Source organism: Rattus norvegicus, chromosome 20, assembly GCF_021556685.1.
Source record: "Rattus norvegicus strain SHRSP/BbbUtx chromosome 20, alternate assembly SHRSP_T2T, whole genome shotgun sequence".
Classification (NCBI taxonomy): domain Eukaryota; kingdom Metazoa; phylum Chordata; class Mammalia; order Rodentia; family Muridae; genus Rattus; species Rattus norvegicus.
The window spans coordinates 3,181,441-3,199,169 of record NC_141553.1 but is presented as its reverse complement, the minus strand read 5'-3'; the positions used below and the strand labels follow the sequence as shown (position 1 = coordinate 3,199,169).

The 17,729-nt window shown below is 54.8% G+C and overlaps 2 protein-coding genes across 10 annotated transcripts; both read right to left on the bottom strand.

Annotated features, from left to right (window-relative positions):
- Positions 1-636: 636 nt before the first annotated feature.
- On the bottom strand, positions 637-11,680 carry Vars2 (valyl-tRNA synthetase 2, mitochondrial). 6 transcript variants are annotated; one of them, NR_190585.1, is given in 29 exon segments: positions 637-1,510; positions 1,599-1,721; positions 1,793-1,968; positions 2,046-2,157; positions 2,872-3,078; positions 3,729-3,881; positions 3,955-4,082; positions 4,172-4,250; positions 4,331-4,399; positions 4,475-4,579; positions 4,695-4,820; positions 4,904-4,974; positions 5,048-5,176; positions 5,368-5,443; positions 5,522-5,598; positions 6,263-6,344; positions 6,597-6,700; positions 6,789-6,916; positions 7,130-7,220; positions 7,590-7,678; positions 8,149-8,260; positions 8,582-8,701; positions 8,838-8,919; positions 9,872-9,969; positions 10,065-10,131; positions 10,233-10,354; positions 10,777-10,877; positions 10,967-11,048; positions 11,183-11,680. NR_190585.1 is itself a non-coding variant. In NM_001429117.1 (29 exon segments), coding segments are annotated over 26 exon segments (2,763 nt in total). In that variant the 5' UTR covers positions 10,319-10,354; positions 10,777-10,877; positions 10,967-11,048; positions 11,176-11,680; the 3' UTR covers positions 637-1,414.
- A 125-nt stretch (positions 11,681-11,805) lies between these two features.
- Gtf2h4 (general transcription factor 2H subunit 4) lies at positions 11,806-17,366 on the bottom strand. Of its 4 annotated transcripts, none has more exon segments than NM_212501.2 (14): positions 11,806-12,087; positions 12,517-12,595; positions 12,720-12,767; positions 13,284-13,414; positions 13,603-13,735; positions 13,889-13,972; positions 14,126-14,194; positions 14,318-14,429; positions 14,613-14,701; positions 14,791-14,887; positions 15,151-15,282; positions 15,859-15,963; positions 16,310-16,452; positions 17,199-17,366. In NM_212501.2, coding segments are annotated over 13 exon segments (1,392 nt in total). In that variant the 5' UTR covers positions 16,450-16,452; positions 17,199-17,366; the 3' UTR covers positions 11,806-11,914.
- Between the last annotated feature and the right edge of the window lie 363 nt (positions 17,367-17,729).

Sequence of the window (17,729 nt, the reverse complement as noted above, 5' to 3'; positions counted from 1 at the left end):
TGGGGGATGTTGCTAGGCTAGGGACTGTTGACTTTTCCTCCCAGTTAGATAACCCTGCCCCACCTGGTACAGTTTGAGGTCTCCTTAAGGGTCCACTCCTTAGGACAACGGTTTTCTACCTTAAACCCTTGGTCTCATGGCAACAGCCAGTTTCTTTTGATAAGTGGGCAGAGTGGACTACAAATGCACCAGGCTGGATGCAAGCCCAGCACGTGTCCGGAACCTTGCTGGCATCGTCTAAAATGGCCCATGTACTGTGGTGCAACCTATTTTACCCACACTAGTCTCAAGGGTGGAGCTTGAATAACCAGTTGTCTCCCCGAAAAGGTCTCCAGCCTGCTCTCCTGGGGACCAAATGGGAAATGGGCACCAGAGGTAACTCTAGAGACAGAGGATGTCTGTCAGTTCTTGCTGATACTGGGGTAGTAGGCGGGGCAAAGAGCCAATGGCCATTCCCAAGAGGTGTGTACATTTTAGCGGGAAACCTGGCTTCTGATGAATGCCTGCTAGTCTCCCTTTGCAGCGAGGTTGGCCATGTGATGATGTTCTATCCAACAAGCCAGAAGTAGGAGTGTTAATATCCTTGAGCAAAGAGCTTCCATTTCAGAGGGAAACCTAGCCCTCCACAAGACCCCATCTTTTTAAAGACTTATTTATTATATATAAGTACATGTGTATCTTAAGACACACCAGAAGAGGGCATCTGATCCCATTACTGATGGTTGTGAGCCACTATGGTGGTTGCTGGGATTTGAACTCAGGACCTCTTGACCACTGAGCCGTCCCTCCAGCCCCTCCATTTGGTGACTTTTAGACTCACTGCCTCACCCACTACTGACCCAGAGGGAGGGAGATCAAGAAGGCTTTCCCTTCAGGAAGAATGCAGACACATGGGGGCAGCTGAGGTAGATCTTGGATGTGGTTAGTGTGTCAGGAAAAAAAGGCAGAAGGAGCAGAGACGTGGAGCCCAAACCCGGCACTGCTGCCCACAACAGGAGCGCCTGCCCGTTGAAGTTAGCACGTTTGGAACTCTGCTCCTGTCACAGAAAGGAGCTGTGCCCAGTTATGTCGATCAGCTAGGTTAAACTCCTTTTGATAAGGTAGGGAAATTACTTCCCACTCTCTGGCAACTCGTGTCCAAAATGAAGGTAAAAGGTGTGTTGTTAGGCAGCCTCCTCTTCCTGGAGCAAGGGAGAGGCACAGGAGGGGGAAAGGACCACACTGGTGGGAAGTTGGGGTTGGGGGGCTTGGAGTTTATCCTTTTATCTCCATCTCCTCATTCTTCAGTCTGCTCCCTCCTACAGAATGAGGAAGGTGGTCCATGTCACCTCTGAGGTCCCATTGCACCAGCAGCAGGCAGATCTGTCCTTGAAAGCAGGTCTGAGGAGGAACCATGGCTGGATGTGAGTGGAGCTCAGAGCTCCCTGGCGTCTGGAGCCTCCTCCATCAGTTGCTGTAGATGAGAGGCTGCCTGGTCCAGCTTTGACAATTCCAGCTGGAGGGAGGAAATCTAGACAAGGAGAAAGATGAGAAAGGATGAGCTAGCCTCCCACTCCCCACCCACGCCCTGCCAGGAACTCAGGCGTCCTGAGCCTTACCCTCTGCTGCCTCTCTGCAGGACCATCGGACACGGTCCGGTTCAAGAGGTCATCAAGCTGCTTCTGTAACTTCTGCCTCCGGGCAGCTAGCCGAGGTAGCTGGCTCTGGGGGTCCACCAGGCCCTGCAGAACAGGAGAGAAGTCAGACGCCTGCACACCCTCCACCCTGAAGTCCCTCCAACCTCTCTAGTCACCTGCAGCTCCATGTAGATCTTTATGGTGTCACCCAGTGGGGCCAGGGCCCACCCTGAGGGAGCTGCTGCTCCTGGGGGCAGGAATCCTACAGCCCCACAGTGGCTCAGGACGCCCAGAGGTTCCAGGAAGGGCTGGACTAGGCCTTGTTCTCCTGGGTCTGAGCTCTGTAGCAGCACTAATGGAGACAGGGACAGTCAGTCAGTGTGGGCATCAGCTCCTGCAGTGCTCCCATCCACCCAGGACCAGCCTCACCATGGGGTCGGGCTCTTGTGAGCTGGTAGGTGGCTCGAAGCGCCCGCAGTGCCTGTACAATCTCTTGGACTCGGGAGAAGCAGTGCTCCAACTCTGGCTGGCGCCAGGACTCCTGACGAAGAAAGAGTCAGTAGAGAAACTCCGCATTGATTCTCCTGGCCTCTCTCCCCTCCCTGGTCTCAACAGCATGCACACTGCTCCACCTCCAGGGGCAGGGCAGCAGCGAGATGTCACCTAAGCGTTTACACAACCAGCGGCTATGTTTGTACTCACTCTGAAGGCACCAACCACTCTCACTGAAGCTAGAACTCTAAACCCTATCAAAACACGAGGCCCAAAATCAACACATGTGTGCCTGCTGGATCCCCTGGAATTGCAGTTACAGACAGCTGTAGCCACCAATGTTGAAACGGAACCCAGGTCTTCTGCAAGAACAAATTCTCTTCACCGCTGAGCCACCCCTCCAACCCCAGATTTTCTTTTCTCTTTTTGAGACAGGGGTCCCTTTGTATCCTGGGCTGTCCTGGAACTTAATATGTGGACTAAGGCTGGTCTCAAACTCACAATGGCCACACCACACCCTGGGTTGGGGCATAATGTTAACTCACAGCGATTCAGTGACATAGTATCAAATACAGCCGGGCCGGGCACCGTGACTCGGGCCTAATGCCAGCACTTGGGGGGCAGAGGAGGTGGGAGGAGTCCAGGACGGTGGGGGTGGGGAAACCGCTCAGCAGGTAGGTGCTTGCTGGCAATCCCATGAGAAAAGCCTCATGGGTAACGGAGTAACCTTCAGCCACCCCGAGGAAGGCTGCCCACGACTCACCAGGCTGTGACCACTGGGGTAGGGGGCCACACAGATGCTGGGAGCCATGGAGCCACCTTGCCTGGGGGGCAGCCTCTGCCAAAGTTCTTCTGCCAGGAAGGGCATCAGCGGGGCGAGGAGGCGCAGACCGACATCTGCACAGGAGAACAGGACCTGAGGGGGTCCTGGGGGACAGGGCGCACTCGACAACACTGGCTTCACCGCTTCCTAAGGAGGGAGCTGACAGGTAGCACAACAGCCACACCATAGCCTGGCTTGGGGCATCTGCTAAGTCACTGAACATCACTGGCACCATGCTGGCCCAGGATGTGCACGTGAACAGGCCCAGTGCTTCCCAGAGGCTGGGGAAAGGAGGGGACAGAACCCAGAGCCTTTGAGCACCCTGCCCAGGCAGGTCTACCAAGGAGCCGTGTCCCCTCTGCCTGAGAACAGGGCAGAGAAATGGGGTATCAGTGCCACAGCCACCACTGCCTATCCTGAATGACCCTGAGTGGGAAACTGAGGCGGACAGGTCACTCTAGTGACTGTCGTGGACACTGCTTGAAGACCCTCATCTGAAACCCACCGCACCAATTGTCCCCCAAGTATCCAGCTGCTCAGTGTAAGTGCAGCAACTATTGGGGCTGAAGAAACCCCACCGCCCTCTTTCCCTGACAGTTTAGAACTCTTTCAGCCACCTTCCCTCACTAGGATAGGTTGTCAAACTTCCAGGCTATACGTACTGCAGAGTCCAGGCCAGTGAGGGAGGACCATGGCTCCCCTGATGAGGGGACACTGGCTGTACCCACAGAGCTCTGCACCACCACCACAACCACTCAGTTCCAGCAGAAACCGCCAGGCTATGCCCTACCACTCACCAGGTAGACATCACAGAGATTGTGGAGCCAGAAATGATACAGGGTGTGGGTGACAAGCGAAAGCTCCCGGCTGAGGAAGCCCCTCTCACACTCGTTGGCCGCAAAGGCCAAGCGGCTCAGAATCCAGGCGTCCATGGGGGAGGAGGGCGTTACCTGCAAGCAGGAGGGTGTGAGGACCTGGTTGCCCGTCCCTGCTGCCCCTCCAGGCTTGCTGGTTTCCTCCCACCTTCTCTGCGGGCTGGGGCACGAAATCATCCCCCAGGGCACGGAGGATAAAGCGCAGGGCATTCCAGAGCTTGTTGCAGAAATGGCGGTAGTTCAGGACCTCTGAGACCGACAGGTGCAGGTCGCCACCTTGAGGGGAAAGAACATGGAGTCTGCTCCTCCTCAGCCGGTGGGGCTGTCCACAGATGCCCTCTGACCTACCGCACACCGAGGCTCACCCAGGATTCCATGGGAGCACAGTGCAAATCTCAGGGCATCCGTCCCACACTCGGGGATCCCGTAAGGAAAGTCCTTTTTCTGCAGCCAAGGGAAGACAGATGTGGCCAGTGCCGTGGAGGCTGAGGGGGAAGCTGGCGGGCAGGGGCCACGGGTCTCACCTGTGCTGCGGCTGCAACAGCGAGCTCTCCCTGGTCCAAGTTGCCATCTCTCAGCTTGGCCTGGAGCACCTGGAGGAGAGACGGGTCAGCACCTCCTCGTGCTCTCCGTAGACCTCCATCTCCAGCTAAGACCCTTGCTCTCACCTGCAGCTCCTGCCCACTGATGATGTCCCGCGGGTCTAGCACGTTCCCCAGGGACTTGCTCATCTTCCGGCCCTGCCTGTCCCGAACCATGGAGTGAAGGAGCACCTGGAGGTACGGAGGGGTCATTGGACTTTGGCCCATGGGTCTGCGCTTATAGTGAGTTAAGGTAGGAAGTGAACCGGAAGGCACACTGGGGACAGGCGGCACTGGAGTACGTCACCTTGCTGAAGGGGAGCTGTCCAGTGAGCTGGGTCCCCAGCATGACCATGCGGCCCACCCAGAACGTCAGGAGGTCACTGCCCGTTTCCAGAAGTGTGAGGGGGTAGAAGCGAGCAAGGTCTGGCGTCTAGGGTGAGATGAGCGGTAAGGGGCAGGCCTGCTACTGCCAGTCTACACCCACCTTCATGCTCTCCCTTCTAGCCCACTCACCTCTTGGGGCCAACCCAAGGCAGAGAAGGGGAAAAGAGCTGAAGAGAACCAAGTGTCCAGGACATCAGGGTCTGGAGAAAAAACAGGGAAAGGGGCAGCTAGAGCCTCCAGGCCCTGGTGCCAATCCCACCCACAGGGGCTCACCGTCTGTCTTGCCAGCTTCTCACCCCTCTCCAGGGTCAGCTCTGCCTCTGGTCTTCCTGTCTGTTTTGCTGCTGCTGCTCTGGCCTCAGCCTCTGACCGTCCAACCACCCAGCATTCCTCCCTGTCATCCTGGGAAAATTGAGAAGCAGGGGGTGGGTGTGACACTCAGTTTTCAGTGTCTCCAGAGTGGCAGGCTCCTCTAGAGGAAGGAAAAGGACACTCGTAGGGATTGTCACACAGTAGGTTCCACACAGAGTCCCGCTCCCAGCCCCTATCTGACCTGATTGAGGCTCTCCCGCACTCAGTTGGTTCTCACTGACCTCTGCTTTCTCCCCGCCGACCCGGTAGGCTGGAATCTGATGGCCCCACCACAGCTGCCGGGAGACACACCAGTCCCTGTCAAAGAGGACGCCACTGATACCTCAACCTGACCACTGGGTCCCCCCTCCCACCTTCACGAAAGACACCCCTTACCCAATGTGGGCAAACCAGTGTTGCCAGCTCTTCTGGTGGAAGGAGGGCCAGAGCTCCAGAGCCCCCGACTCCACAGCCTGTTAAAAAAAGGTGGCATTTGCCTTTAATCCCAGACAGAGGCAGGTGGATCCCTGTGAGTTCCAGGCCAGCCAGGACTGCACAGTGAGACCCTGTCTCAAAAACCAACCAAACAAGAGACCTCAGAAGGGGTGGCCAGTGAGACAGCCTAGCAGGCAAAGGGCTTGGCTCCCTGTGACAACCTGAGTCTACCCTCTCGTCTTCACACATGCAGGTAGTTTTAGTTTTAAAAGTTGTGCATGGGGGTTGGGGATCTAGCTCAGTGGTACAGCGCTTGCCTAGCAAGTGCAAGGCCCTGGGTTCGGTCCCCAGCTCCAAAAAAAAAAAAAAAAAAAAAAAAAAACTGCATGTATGATGTACGTACACACAAGTATGGAGGCCATTGGACAACTTGGGGATTTGGCTCTTTCCCTCCACCACGTGAGTTTGGGGGACTGAACCAAGGCATTACGTATACCCCACAAAACAAAAAACCTCAGGAGGACCTTGCATGCTGTCCAAGAAGGTTCTGGGCTAGAACAAGGGCACGAGCCAGCCCTCCAGGCCCCCTTCCCGTCACCACAAGAGCCCTTATGACAGTAGATTCCCTACTCTGACTGACCTTTATCACCATTCTCAGGAGCTCCCACTCGAGGCCCAGCCCTTCCCCGTCTGGGGCCTTACCTTGGCAGCTCGGTCTCCCATTTCCTGGCAGCGCACAAACCACTGGCTCTTCAGCAGGTACTCCACGACATCCCCGGAACGGCTGAAAGGACAGCAGGTGAGAGGCCCTGAGGAAAAAGCTGGGGGCAAAAGTCTCGCAGAAGCCCAGCCTGGTGGCACCCTTTATGGTTCCAACACTTGACAGGTCAGGAGTTCCAAGCCAGCGTGGGTTGTAGGACCCCAACTCGAACGGGACCTGCGCTCTGATCGGGGTACAGAGCCCTCCCTGCTGTCCCTCTTAGCCTCATCCATTCCCTTTCGGGATGGGCCTAGCAAAGGGTTAAAATGGGGATACCTGCAGATGGGCAGCACCATGGGGTGCTCCTGTAGGCCCCGGAACAGGCCCCGCTCCCTCAGTGTGCACATGATCTTTTCCCGGGCTACGAATCGGTGAAGGCCCTGGTGGGGAAGTGACAGTATCAGAGTCTTCAGACTAGCCAGGGCGCCAGGGCAGAGGATGCCAATAGGAGACCAAAGCTCCACCCACCTGCAGCCAGTCTCCACAGAGGGACGTCATGGTCCCATCCTCTGCAATGACACTCAGTGGGGTCAAGCCATGCCGGGTCCCCATCTCAGCGTCTGCGGGACTGTGAGCAGGAGTCACCTTCACCGCCCCTGGGGAAGACAGAGGCTCTGAGACCGACACTGACCTTGGCCTTGGGCTTGGGCTTCAAGGAACACCATATCCCATGCCTCATCCCCTCTACCGCCCACCCCACCCTGCCTCCATCATCCCTACCGTTTCCTACCCATCATCCCCACCCCCAGCTCTCACTTTTCTCCTCCTCTTCCCTTCCCTCCCTCCCTGGACCCTTGACTTCTACACACCTGTACCCACATGTGGCTGAACAGTGGTGTCTGTGATGAGGGGGAGATGCTGTCCTGTCAAAGGGTGACGGAGCTGGCGCCCATGTAAATGCTAAAGGCAAGGTGAGCCGTTAGGAACAGACATGAGTGCGGGTGAGAGGGTTTGGGCCATGACAGCTCTAGAGCAAAAGGGTAGAAACACAAGGCGGGGGTGAGAGCGAGACCCAGCCTCAGACATCTGAGTGGACAATTCCTACTGCTACTGAAGGCAGCCATAGGACACATAAATTAGTCAGCGTGGCTGTGACACAGAAGGGCAGCAGAGGCCGCTGTGAGTTAACCCCAAGCATGAGGAAAAGCAGAATAGCAAAAAAAACGAGAAGGGAGCATATCAGGGCCACCGCAGAGCTGAGAGGAGAACCTCAGAAGCGTCTGACAAGAAAGGGGGCACTGTGCAGGTGGGATGGCGTACCCTACTCACCGTGTATCTTGGGTCATCTGGGTGAACAGCCACAGCCACATCTCCAGGCAGGGTCTCTGGCCTGGTGGTTCCCACCACAATCTCTGTGCCTGGAGACAAGCATTCAAGCGCTGATGTCACACTATCACCCTGCACCCTTTCTCCCACACAGGTGGAGCAGGAAGGGGATGGGGGAGCAGCCTGCCTTTTTTCCCTGCTCTGAACTACACTTTAGAACTAATCTTCTGCATTGTTTTAACAGGGCCTTATGTAACTGTGGCTGGCTTGGAACTTGCTATGTAGACCAGGTGAGCCTTGAACTTGGAATCCTCCCACCTCTGCCCCCAAATCCTGTGGTCACAGGTACACTGCCGTTAGCTCTGAACTAATCTTTCACCTCTTAGTGAAAAGACCTCACAGAGTCACACTTTAAGCCCCAAAGAAGAAGAGGGCCATGTGCCTTTTCTCCCCACAGAATAAGTACCCACAACAGTGCAAACCTATCAGGGGTCCCAGAAACATTAGGCACTCGAGAAAATGGAAGCAAAGGGGAGACGGCAACTCTCAGGACCTCACTCACCAGGGTCTCCATCCACAGGGAAAGCAATGGAAACCAGGAGCCCAAAAGACACGGGGATTGGGCAGCCGGGCAGCCGCAACACCGTGCGGCCAGGTAGGGGCCGGCTTTCTACCTAGAGGATTGAGGAGGCGGATGAGAGAGCAGCCTTTCTCTCTCTCTAGTGCTCACAGCCAGGAGTCCTACAGTTGTCCATCCTGCTTCCCTCCCTCCCTCCCTCCCTCCCTCCCTCCCTCCCAGAGGGCTGAGGACCCATCTTCCACAGTAAAGTCATAGCACCTCACGCTGCTAAAATTCTGACTTATACTATCCCTACAGGTCAGCACACCACCCTCTGACCGGCAGGTGAAGAACCAGCGATTAGAGCACAGGAAAATCAAACACAGACACTGCCAATGATGGCAAGGACCTGGCTCCGACAGCCTTTCTCCCTCACCTCAATGTCTGAGATGGCCGATCTCAGAGTACATGACCAGTTGACAAGCTGGCGGTTCCGGTACAACAATCCCAGGTCATAGAGTCGCACAAAAGCTTCCGTCACAGCTGCTGAGGAGCCCTGGAATGATCTGAGTGTCCACACCTGACATCCTCCCTCAGTTGCACCCAGGGACTCCCTTACCCCTCTCCCAACACTTCCTGCACTGGTCTCTAGCACCCTCCCCAAACCCACAGGGACTGTGATGTGAACTCACGGCATCCATGGTGAAACACTCTCGATCCCAGTCCAGAGAGGCGCCCAGGGCGCACAGCTGCTCGTAGATCTCCCCTCCTTTCCTGCACCAGAGAGTCCTATCAGTAAATATGACCAGAGCAGCTCCTGGCTCTAACCATGGCTGCTCGCCAACGCCAGAGGAGATGAAGTGTGCACGGAGGTAGAACCACACACCCAGGACTAAAAGATACAGAAAGGGCTACAGATGGCTCAGTGGTTAGAGCACTGACTGCTCTTCCAGAGGTCCTGAGTTCAAATCCCAGCACCCCATGGTGGCTCACAACCACCTGTAATGGTATCTGATGCCCTCTTCTGGTGTCTGAAGACAGCTACAATGTATTTATAAATAATAAATAAATCTTTAAAATAAAAGATACAGAAAGGTCTCTGCAGGGTTCTGAAACACACACAATGGATGACTATCTTGGGCTACAGCCAGTAGTGTCTAAGCTGTAGCCCATGGGTTGTGTGCACGTACATACATACTGCATAACAGAAACATGTTACTGCCATGTAGAAAAAGTTCACATTTGAGAATTATGCGGTAAAGAAAAGAAAACCCAAAAAGTCCTCAAAGTGTTCTAAGTTTACAATTCACAGCTATGCTGGGATGTATGAGGCTCATGGGCCACGGCGTGTGGGATGCAGGAGCAGCCACAAGAGAAAAAAGTACGTGACCACAAACGTAGGAGGGTCCAGGGGCACAGGAGAGGTAACAAAGTCCAAGAAAACAAGACAAGGAGGGTAAAAAGAACCCACACATTTGTACATATCCATTCATATACACACGAGTGTGTTTGTGTGTGCATTCTAACGTGAGCATAGCACACACATAAATGTATATATTTTAACGTGAGCATAGTATACAAATGTGTACATTCTAACACACACACTCTTGGCTCGGACACCCCATCCATCAGAGCCCCTGCTCTGAGGCAGGAAGAATGGAATGCTGTCGGTCAGTAGCGCTGACAAGCAAAGACTCAGCCAGTCACACTGGCCCTGACAACTTACTCCTGTTTCCACTGCCACACAGCCCTGAGGAAGTCCTCCCGGCTCAGCTCGTGTCTCCGCACTCTCCGCTCCCTCCACAGCTGTTTCTCCACCACAGCCTGAAGTGGGATCGGGAGAAAATGAAAGCTAGTCAGCTGCTTCACATAAAGACAGCTCTTTCAATCAAGCAGAGGAGAGGGGCTACAAGACCCACCTGTGTAGCAATTCCTGCGTGATCTGACCCGGGGATCCACAGCACACGATCCCCACGCATCCGGTGCCTGCCATAGAAACACCACGGGGACCCCTGAGCTCACTTATCCTCATCCCAGGTCCCTCCAACCTTCCCTTTGGGAACGGCAGCAGCCCCGTCTCCTCTCACCAGCGCACAAAAGCATCCTGTATCGCCACTGTGAGCGCATGGCCAATGTGCAGGGAGCCCGTGACATTGGGAGGTGGGATACACATGGAAAAGGTCTCCCCTGTAGCTTGGGGCAGCCTTGCCTGGAAGGAATTAGGAAGTCAGAAGCCAGGGAGAACTGGATGTTGCCTGGGGGAACAGCACCCTCTGGTGTCTTGGGGGCAAAAATAACTTTAAGAAGGCATGGGGGAGTAGCACTCTTGGGGAAGGCAGAGGAAGGTTGATCTCTGAATTTGAGGCCAGCCTAGTCTACAGAGCTCCAGGACGGCCAGGACTACACCAAGAAAGAAACCTTGTCAATAATAATAACAACAATAATAATAATGAGAGGGAAATCAACAAAAACAACAATAATAAAAGGGAAATTCAATACGGGGAAAATGAAAAGAAAGCCAGGGGCCAAAAGAAATAAAGGTCAGCTGTGAAGTTAGCCTGTGCTCACCAAGTTCAAGGGCCACCCACTCTGTCTTAGGGACCTCGGAGAAGCCCTCTGCCGCGCACTGACCTGATACTCTGGTTTGAAGAAGCCCTCTCGCACCCACCACTGGTACCAGGCTGCTTCAACATATTGGGGGCTGTAAGCAGGAGGCAGGGGCCCGGAAACATCTGTGGAAGCAGAAGAGAGATCCACTTCTCAACCGCGTGTTAGCAGACCAAAGAGCAACAACGTCGCAAAAACATTCCCTACACTTTACCTTTCTTTTCACCTGGCCGGGTGGGGATTTCATACAATACTACTTCCTTGTGACTCCAGGCCTTAGTGGGCACTGCAGGTGTCTGCGGGGAGGAAACAATGGTGTGTGTGTGTGTGGAGGAGGTGCAATTCCCAATACACCAGTCATCTGGATCCCAGCACCAGTCTCCTTCAGCCCCTTCCCAAGTCTTGGGAGACCCAAGGACTGACCCCTGACCTTGCTCTTCTCAGCCAGCCCAGCCTCCAGGGCCGCCTGCTTCTCCCGCAGGCGCTTCTGTTTGGCTTCACGGTTCCTCCGAGAGACTGGGGAGCCGTGGGGCTCCGGTTGTGTACAAAGTGCCCGGGGCCTGGCGAGACCCCATGAGGGCCTCAGCCCCCAGAGAGGTGGCCGGAAAGAGGCCAGAGGTAAATGAGGCATCGGGAGTGTTTAGGAAGGGGTGGAGGTCTGCTCACTAGATCATTGGGTGCAGGAGGTCACGACCCTTCACTCCGGCCCGCAGGACCCTCTCACTCTACGTCCTTCCGCCTAGGGGCGGAGCGCACGGCGGGACCGCACTCTGGAGTCATTGAAACCAGGGCGTCCGGAAGAGGCGGGAGCTCTGCCCCTCACCAGGACACGAAGGTTGGGGTTCGGAAACTAGGGACACCCAGGTCTCAACCTGGGCCACGCGAATCTACCGCGAACGCCGCAGCGAACTCCCGAGCGATAGGAGCACCGCCGAGGCGTGCGCGCGTACGTGGGCGGGGCTACGCATGCTCAGAAGACTCTCGCTCCTGTGTAGAAGTGGATTTCACCGAGCTGGAATGGAAAACGTCGGCAGGCGTCAGGAGCCGCATAGCTTTTTTCCACAATTTTATTAAACAAGAAATGTCCCGATGTGTAAACAAAATACACCTGAGTTGGAAAGCTGCCCGCCCGCTCGCCCGCCCCGGGCCGGACCCAGCCGGCTCAGGAGCTGTGCTTCTGCCGCTTCCAGAAGCGCTTGACGTCGCTGTGCCCCGCCGGTGTCACCACCATCAGCCGCTTGGCCGAGTTCTCGAACACGAGCACGCCCAGCTCCCGCGCGTGGGCCAGCAGCAATTCAAAGTCCACTTGCGATAGGAACTGGTTGTACAGAACGCCTGGGGTCGGATGGGACAGGCAGGAGGTGAGGAGCGCTGCAGTGGTCTCGGCCCCTCCGAGCAGCATCCAGGCAGGAGCTGCAGGCCACAGTTCTAATTCTCTACGGACAGTCGACTATTCAACTTTTAACACCCGTGGCATCCAGACACTCGAAAAGCCAACAGAATCCACAAGAAAAAACATGCACACCCACCTAGAGAGATGGCTGAATTACCCCTCCCCTTACCCCCACCTAACTTAATCCAAACTGCACTGTTGGGGACATATTTCCTGCTACCAATATATCAAAATAAAGGATCAGTTTCCTCTCCTTCCCAGAGGGGAAACAAATATGAAATGCACAAAACCTTTTTCATTTACCATGGCGAAATTGCTGGCCTTACCTCTTTAGCCAATAGACCGAGATTAGCTCAGCAGGAGCCACTCACCTTCAGTGAACCGAAGTCTGTCCCTTTCCAGCTCCCACAGCCGAATCTGGTCTGTTATGGTGGGGGGCAGCACAGGAGTCTGCAGGACAAGGGTGAGGCTATAGGACCAGGGCAAATGCCCAAAGCAGTCTCTGGTTCCTCATCCATCCTCCCCTTGCTAGGTGCCCAGACTGCCAGCCTCCAGCCTTTGTACCCATCCATACCTGTTTGAGCATCACTGGATGGGCCCTGGTCCTTAGGAAATGGATAATCTAGGAAAACACAAGAATGTAGAAAGGCATCTGAGAGGTCACCTAATGTCCCTGAAACAGCATCTCCGTGTTCTCCTAGCCACAGCCCTCTGACGGGACCCATGCCTGCTAGCTGTTACTTCCAGGTCACGCCTGTGACCCCCTCTAGGTACTCCTGCTCTCTCCATAGTCTTGCCTTGTTTTTCTTTCTATTTTAAGCACTTGCTGCTCGGCAGGCTCGGAGCCAAGAGTCTTAGCACCTAGTCTTTCGGCACCCCTGTGAGGCAGCACCCCTGTGAGGCAGACTGCTACTTCCTGGAGGGAGCCGAGTGAGGCTAGCAGAGACAAAGCATCTGTGAACAGTGGAGTGAGGCAGATTCACAGCTTGACGCCTCCCTTCCCTTCCCGCCTTCCCAGGTACCCAGGTGACTCACCACCTCCCCTGACAGACCTGTGCTTCCAGGAAAGGAACACCTTTGCCCCCCAGGGCAAGCACAGCCCCTTTCCCCACCCGACCTCCTCTCCAAGCAGGGATACCTGCTGGGCAGTGATGCCACTGGCGATGGCCTGCTGCACGCTCTCCCGGGTCACTTGTGCCACCACCATGTTGGGGAATCGATAGAGCATCTCGGAGAAAAGAGCAATGAGGGCGATCTGCAGCTCCGACTCTGCCCCAGGGTTGAAGGGGGAGGAGTGAGGAGGCTGCCCAGCCTGCCTTCCTCCAGCCCTGCCCACCGGCAAGTGTAGGGATGAATGCCAGGGAGCTACATAGACCACCCAGTGAAGGTGGGCAGCCATTTTCTCCTGTGTCCTTCCCCTCCCCACTCCCTGCCCATCCACCCCCACCCGGACTCACCGGTATAGGCATACAGTCTGTAATTGGTTTCGACGACAATGAAGCCAGGCTGGTGCACAGTGCCCCCAGCCCCGGAGACACCAGATGAGAGGTTGATGGCCAGGCGTGTGGGGTAGTAACGCCGGGACTTCCTCTGGAAGGACATGGGGCAAGATGGGGTCCGACCCCCGCATCAGCCCTTAACCTCCCCCCCCTCAAATGACCCAAGCACTCAGTCCTAGCTAGGTCTTTTGGCTGCACCCCAAACACCCTACTGTCCTAGAGGCCTACAGCTGGGTGTACATACCTTCCTCTGGAAAACAAGCCCGAATTCACGCAGGTGTTGCAGGAAGTTCAACAAAGAATCACTCATCCCCTCCACGGAGTAGTCCTGGTGAAGAGATGGCCATCGGGGGCTATGACACACCCACGGTCACTACCCAGCCTGTCTCCTCCTCCTCTTGCCTTCTCGGGTGGTTCTGTGTACCATCTTCCGCCATAACCTCTCCTTACCTCCCTGTCCCCCAGCTCGCTCCCTACTTACCTTGCCAAGAGTAGAGAAACTGAGCTGGAAAAGGAAGGAGAGAATCTCCACTAGATCCATGCCCCGACTCTGAGAAGGAAACGGCAGAGAGACAGGACATGAGACAGAAAGAGGGAGTTAAGGAGCACCGTAGGCTGGTAGTTACTCAGGGACCTGAGCAGAGTGAGCAGCGTCCTAGGCCCTGGCTCTTACCTGGGCTGTCTGCAGATACTGCAGCATGAAGTACCAGAGCTGGGCAGGCGTGTCTAGGAGCAGGAACTGGAAGCCAGCGGAAGTGATACACGGTGGCTCTCCGGGTTCGGTGCTAGTGACAGAGAGAGCTGATGGTAGCAGCTTGCAAAGGGCTACACCTAGTCTGCTTACACCAACTTAGGCCTCTCCTCTCAGCCAACTCTCTCCACTCCCTCCTAGCCCCAGAAGATACCCACTTTATTTGAGACCCAAGGAGATGGCTGAGCAGGGAGCAGCCATGCTCTGCCCTCCTCACCTTTTCATAAGCCCGGCCTGGCTGAGGAGTTGAGCCAGGTCCTGGCTGACAGCTGCACTGGGGGAGCCCACCATGAAATGCAAGACCACCTAGAGATGAAAAGGGTCAGGAGACTGGGGTTTCTAGGGCTACTGGGAACAGGGCGCACAGCGGAGGCCCACAGAGGCCCACTCCTCACCTCCCAGCGCTCCTCGGCGTACTTATCAAGTGAGGGGACATCCCGGGCGTGCTTGTCTGGTCCCAGCTGACTTGTGTCATCAGACCAGGCCTTGCCCCTGTGGCCAGGATGAACAGGAATAAGGAGCCCTGTTTCCTGCTTCTCTAGGTCTTTTCCCTCGCCCCATGAACCATGAGAAGAGGACATTTTCTGCAGCCCACACCCACACCTGGTCCAATGTATTCTTGAAGGAGCTTCCCGAAGGGGTGGGAGTGAGGGGGAAGAGGTTCTGGGGAGGTCTCTCAAGAGCTTCTCCCCCCATCAGTGTAGTAAGCAGTTTGTTCCCCTGGCCTAGCTCAGGAAGAGAAGGGAATGACGTACCCACCCAGAAGAGCAATTCGGAGGTTCTGGCGGAAGACAGGGTTCAAGATGAGGCCCTGGAGTCCACCGGGGAGCAGCTGGGTATGCCAAATACGGAGGCCACTCAACAGCCCGGTACTTTCCTCCTGAGCCCTGGACGGAAGCAGAGTTGGGTGAGGTGTCATGAATAGAAAGGAGACCTCCAGGGAGCTCTCTCTCCCCCAATGGCAGTCCTTGGAACAGTGTTGCAGAGGGAAGCAACATGCACTGGGTGAGGCAACCTGCACTACAATGCTAAGGACAACATAGCTAGTTTTGATTGTTGTTGGTTTCTCTGTTTTGTTTTCTAAGTCAATCCCCCCTCCCCCATTTGTTTTGTTTCAGAAGGGGTCCTATGAAGCCTGGGACAGCCTCGACCTTACAATGTATCAAACTTGCAATGTAACCTTACAATCTACTGTTTCCTGTCTCTACCTCCCTACTTCGCTGGCTACTTTTTTCCTTTCTTCCTTTGGTCTTTTTGTTTGTTTTGTTCTAATTAGTATACAGCTAGAGAGATCACAACTCTGCACCATGGAAACCACTGCAAGTGTATTCTGGAGGGTTTTCCTTGTGTAGGGCAGAGTCTGTTGAAAGGCCCTAGATCTGATCCCCAGCTCCTGTGTGTGTGCACCCTGGCAGTGTTCCAAACAAAAGCAATTTGAGAAATGACGCTTGCACAGGACTCACTTGCTGAACTCCTTCTTCACCCACAGGGCCACGGCAGCCTGTGGTAGAGGCTGCTCCAGAAAGAGCATTCTCATCACCCAGTTCTTAGCCAAGGAAGGGAGCTCCCTGTAAGGTTCAGAGGCCAATGTTATCAGAAGCAACCTCACACCTGCATCTCTGCCCTTATCTGCCTGGCCCCTTGGCTAAAAGGTGTATGGTAGGACTGAACCACAATACAAGGTTTTTCTGGTTCATAACCTTGGGGTTCACAATGTGATCAAATACCCTGCAACATCTGCCTCTCAAATGTCTCACGCCATCTCCCACATCCTTACCAGTCCCGCTGCCCCCACAACCTCTGTTTTGGATTGACACACTGTCTAACACCCTGGTACTCACTGAGGTAAGCCTCTCCTCCATGATAACTAACTTCAGTCTGCAGGCCCCGTTACACTCTCCAAACGCCCCTCACCTGAAGACAGCCAGACAAGTGGCAGGGTGTCCATACAATCGGTCCAGCACCCCAGGGCTCAGGCCGCCTAAGAACTCCTGTAGATTCCTGCATTGTAGGTGTGCTCGGTTCAGTCCACCCCTCTCGGGGGTGATCTCCATCACCTGAGAGGGACAAGTGTCAGAACTCCCGCATGACCCATATCACTCCAGATCTATGACTCCAGATCTATCAGGTTCACTTTCTGTACTTTCCTGTCTGGTGCCACTCATTCCTCCCAAACCCTTCGTGTCCTGCTTCTTCATCATGCAGCTCAGGATGGCCTTGAACTTGCTATGTAGCCAAGGATGGATTTGAACCCCTGACCCATCTTTGTGACCTCGATGTCACAAGTGGCCACCAGGTTTTTCATCCCACATCTGCCTTTAAGTTCAGCCTTTTTTCAGTCTCCAGGGGGTGAGATTATTCTCATTTTGTGTATGGTCCTGAGGATCAAATCCAGATCCTCACTGGTGTGTACAAAAGTGACTGAATTACTTGTTGTGTCCTACTTGCAAAAGTGTTTTGCATTATCAATGATGTCTCTAGTTGACCTAAGCAGTGACAAAGATGCTTGTTTGAGCCTAAGCTTCTCTCTTGTCCACCCTCCTGGTCAAATCACTATAAATCTGTCAAGTACTTAGCGCTCTCATCTGGGGACACGGTTATAAACTGCCTCCACGCTTACCAACCTAAATATCTTTCTATCCCTTCCCCCCACCCCCCGAGCCAGCTTCACCCCTCTCACTGAGACACACGCTTCCGAGCTCCTCACTTCTCCCCAGCTTTCCTTTCACACCACCTCTCACTCAACTCTCTCCCTCCCTGACCCCTCTCACACTCCCTCACCACTCGGATCCCCTCCGCGCACCCCGGGTCACCAGCCGTCGCCTAATCAGAGCTAATGTCTCGCATTGACTCCTGGAAATAAAAGATGAAAATTCTAAAACGTGGGAGAACCGCGGAGAACTTCACAGACAGGACCCAGCCAAAAAGCAGCCCAAAGAGAAGGGAGCGCAGAAAAAGTGTCAAGAGTAAAGGGGATTAGAATAGGCAATGTACGCGCCTGTCGCGTGGCATACTGGGAATTGTAGTCCTCTCCTAGTCTACATTGGAGCACTGTGAGGAGGGTCTGACTACAGTTCCCGAAAGGCACCGCAAGAAGGCCGGCCGAGAGACAGTGACTTTTCATTAGGATTCCCTAGGAACACCCTAAGCCAGACCATTTGGTTCCGCGCCTCTCTCCCTTGTGAAGCTAAAGCTAATCTCAGTCAGGGCTAGACAGGAGGAGGCACCCAATCTGGAGGAGCTCCAGGGTCTCCTATCGGAGACGCGCTACAGCAGCTCAGTGGTGGTATGTTAGACTTAGAGACCTCAAAACTGGATTTCTTGACCTGTGCTG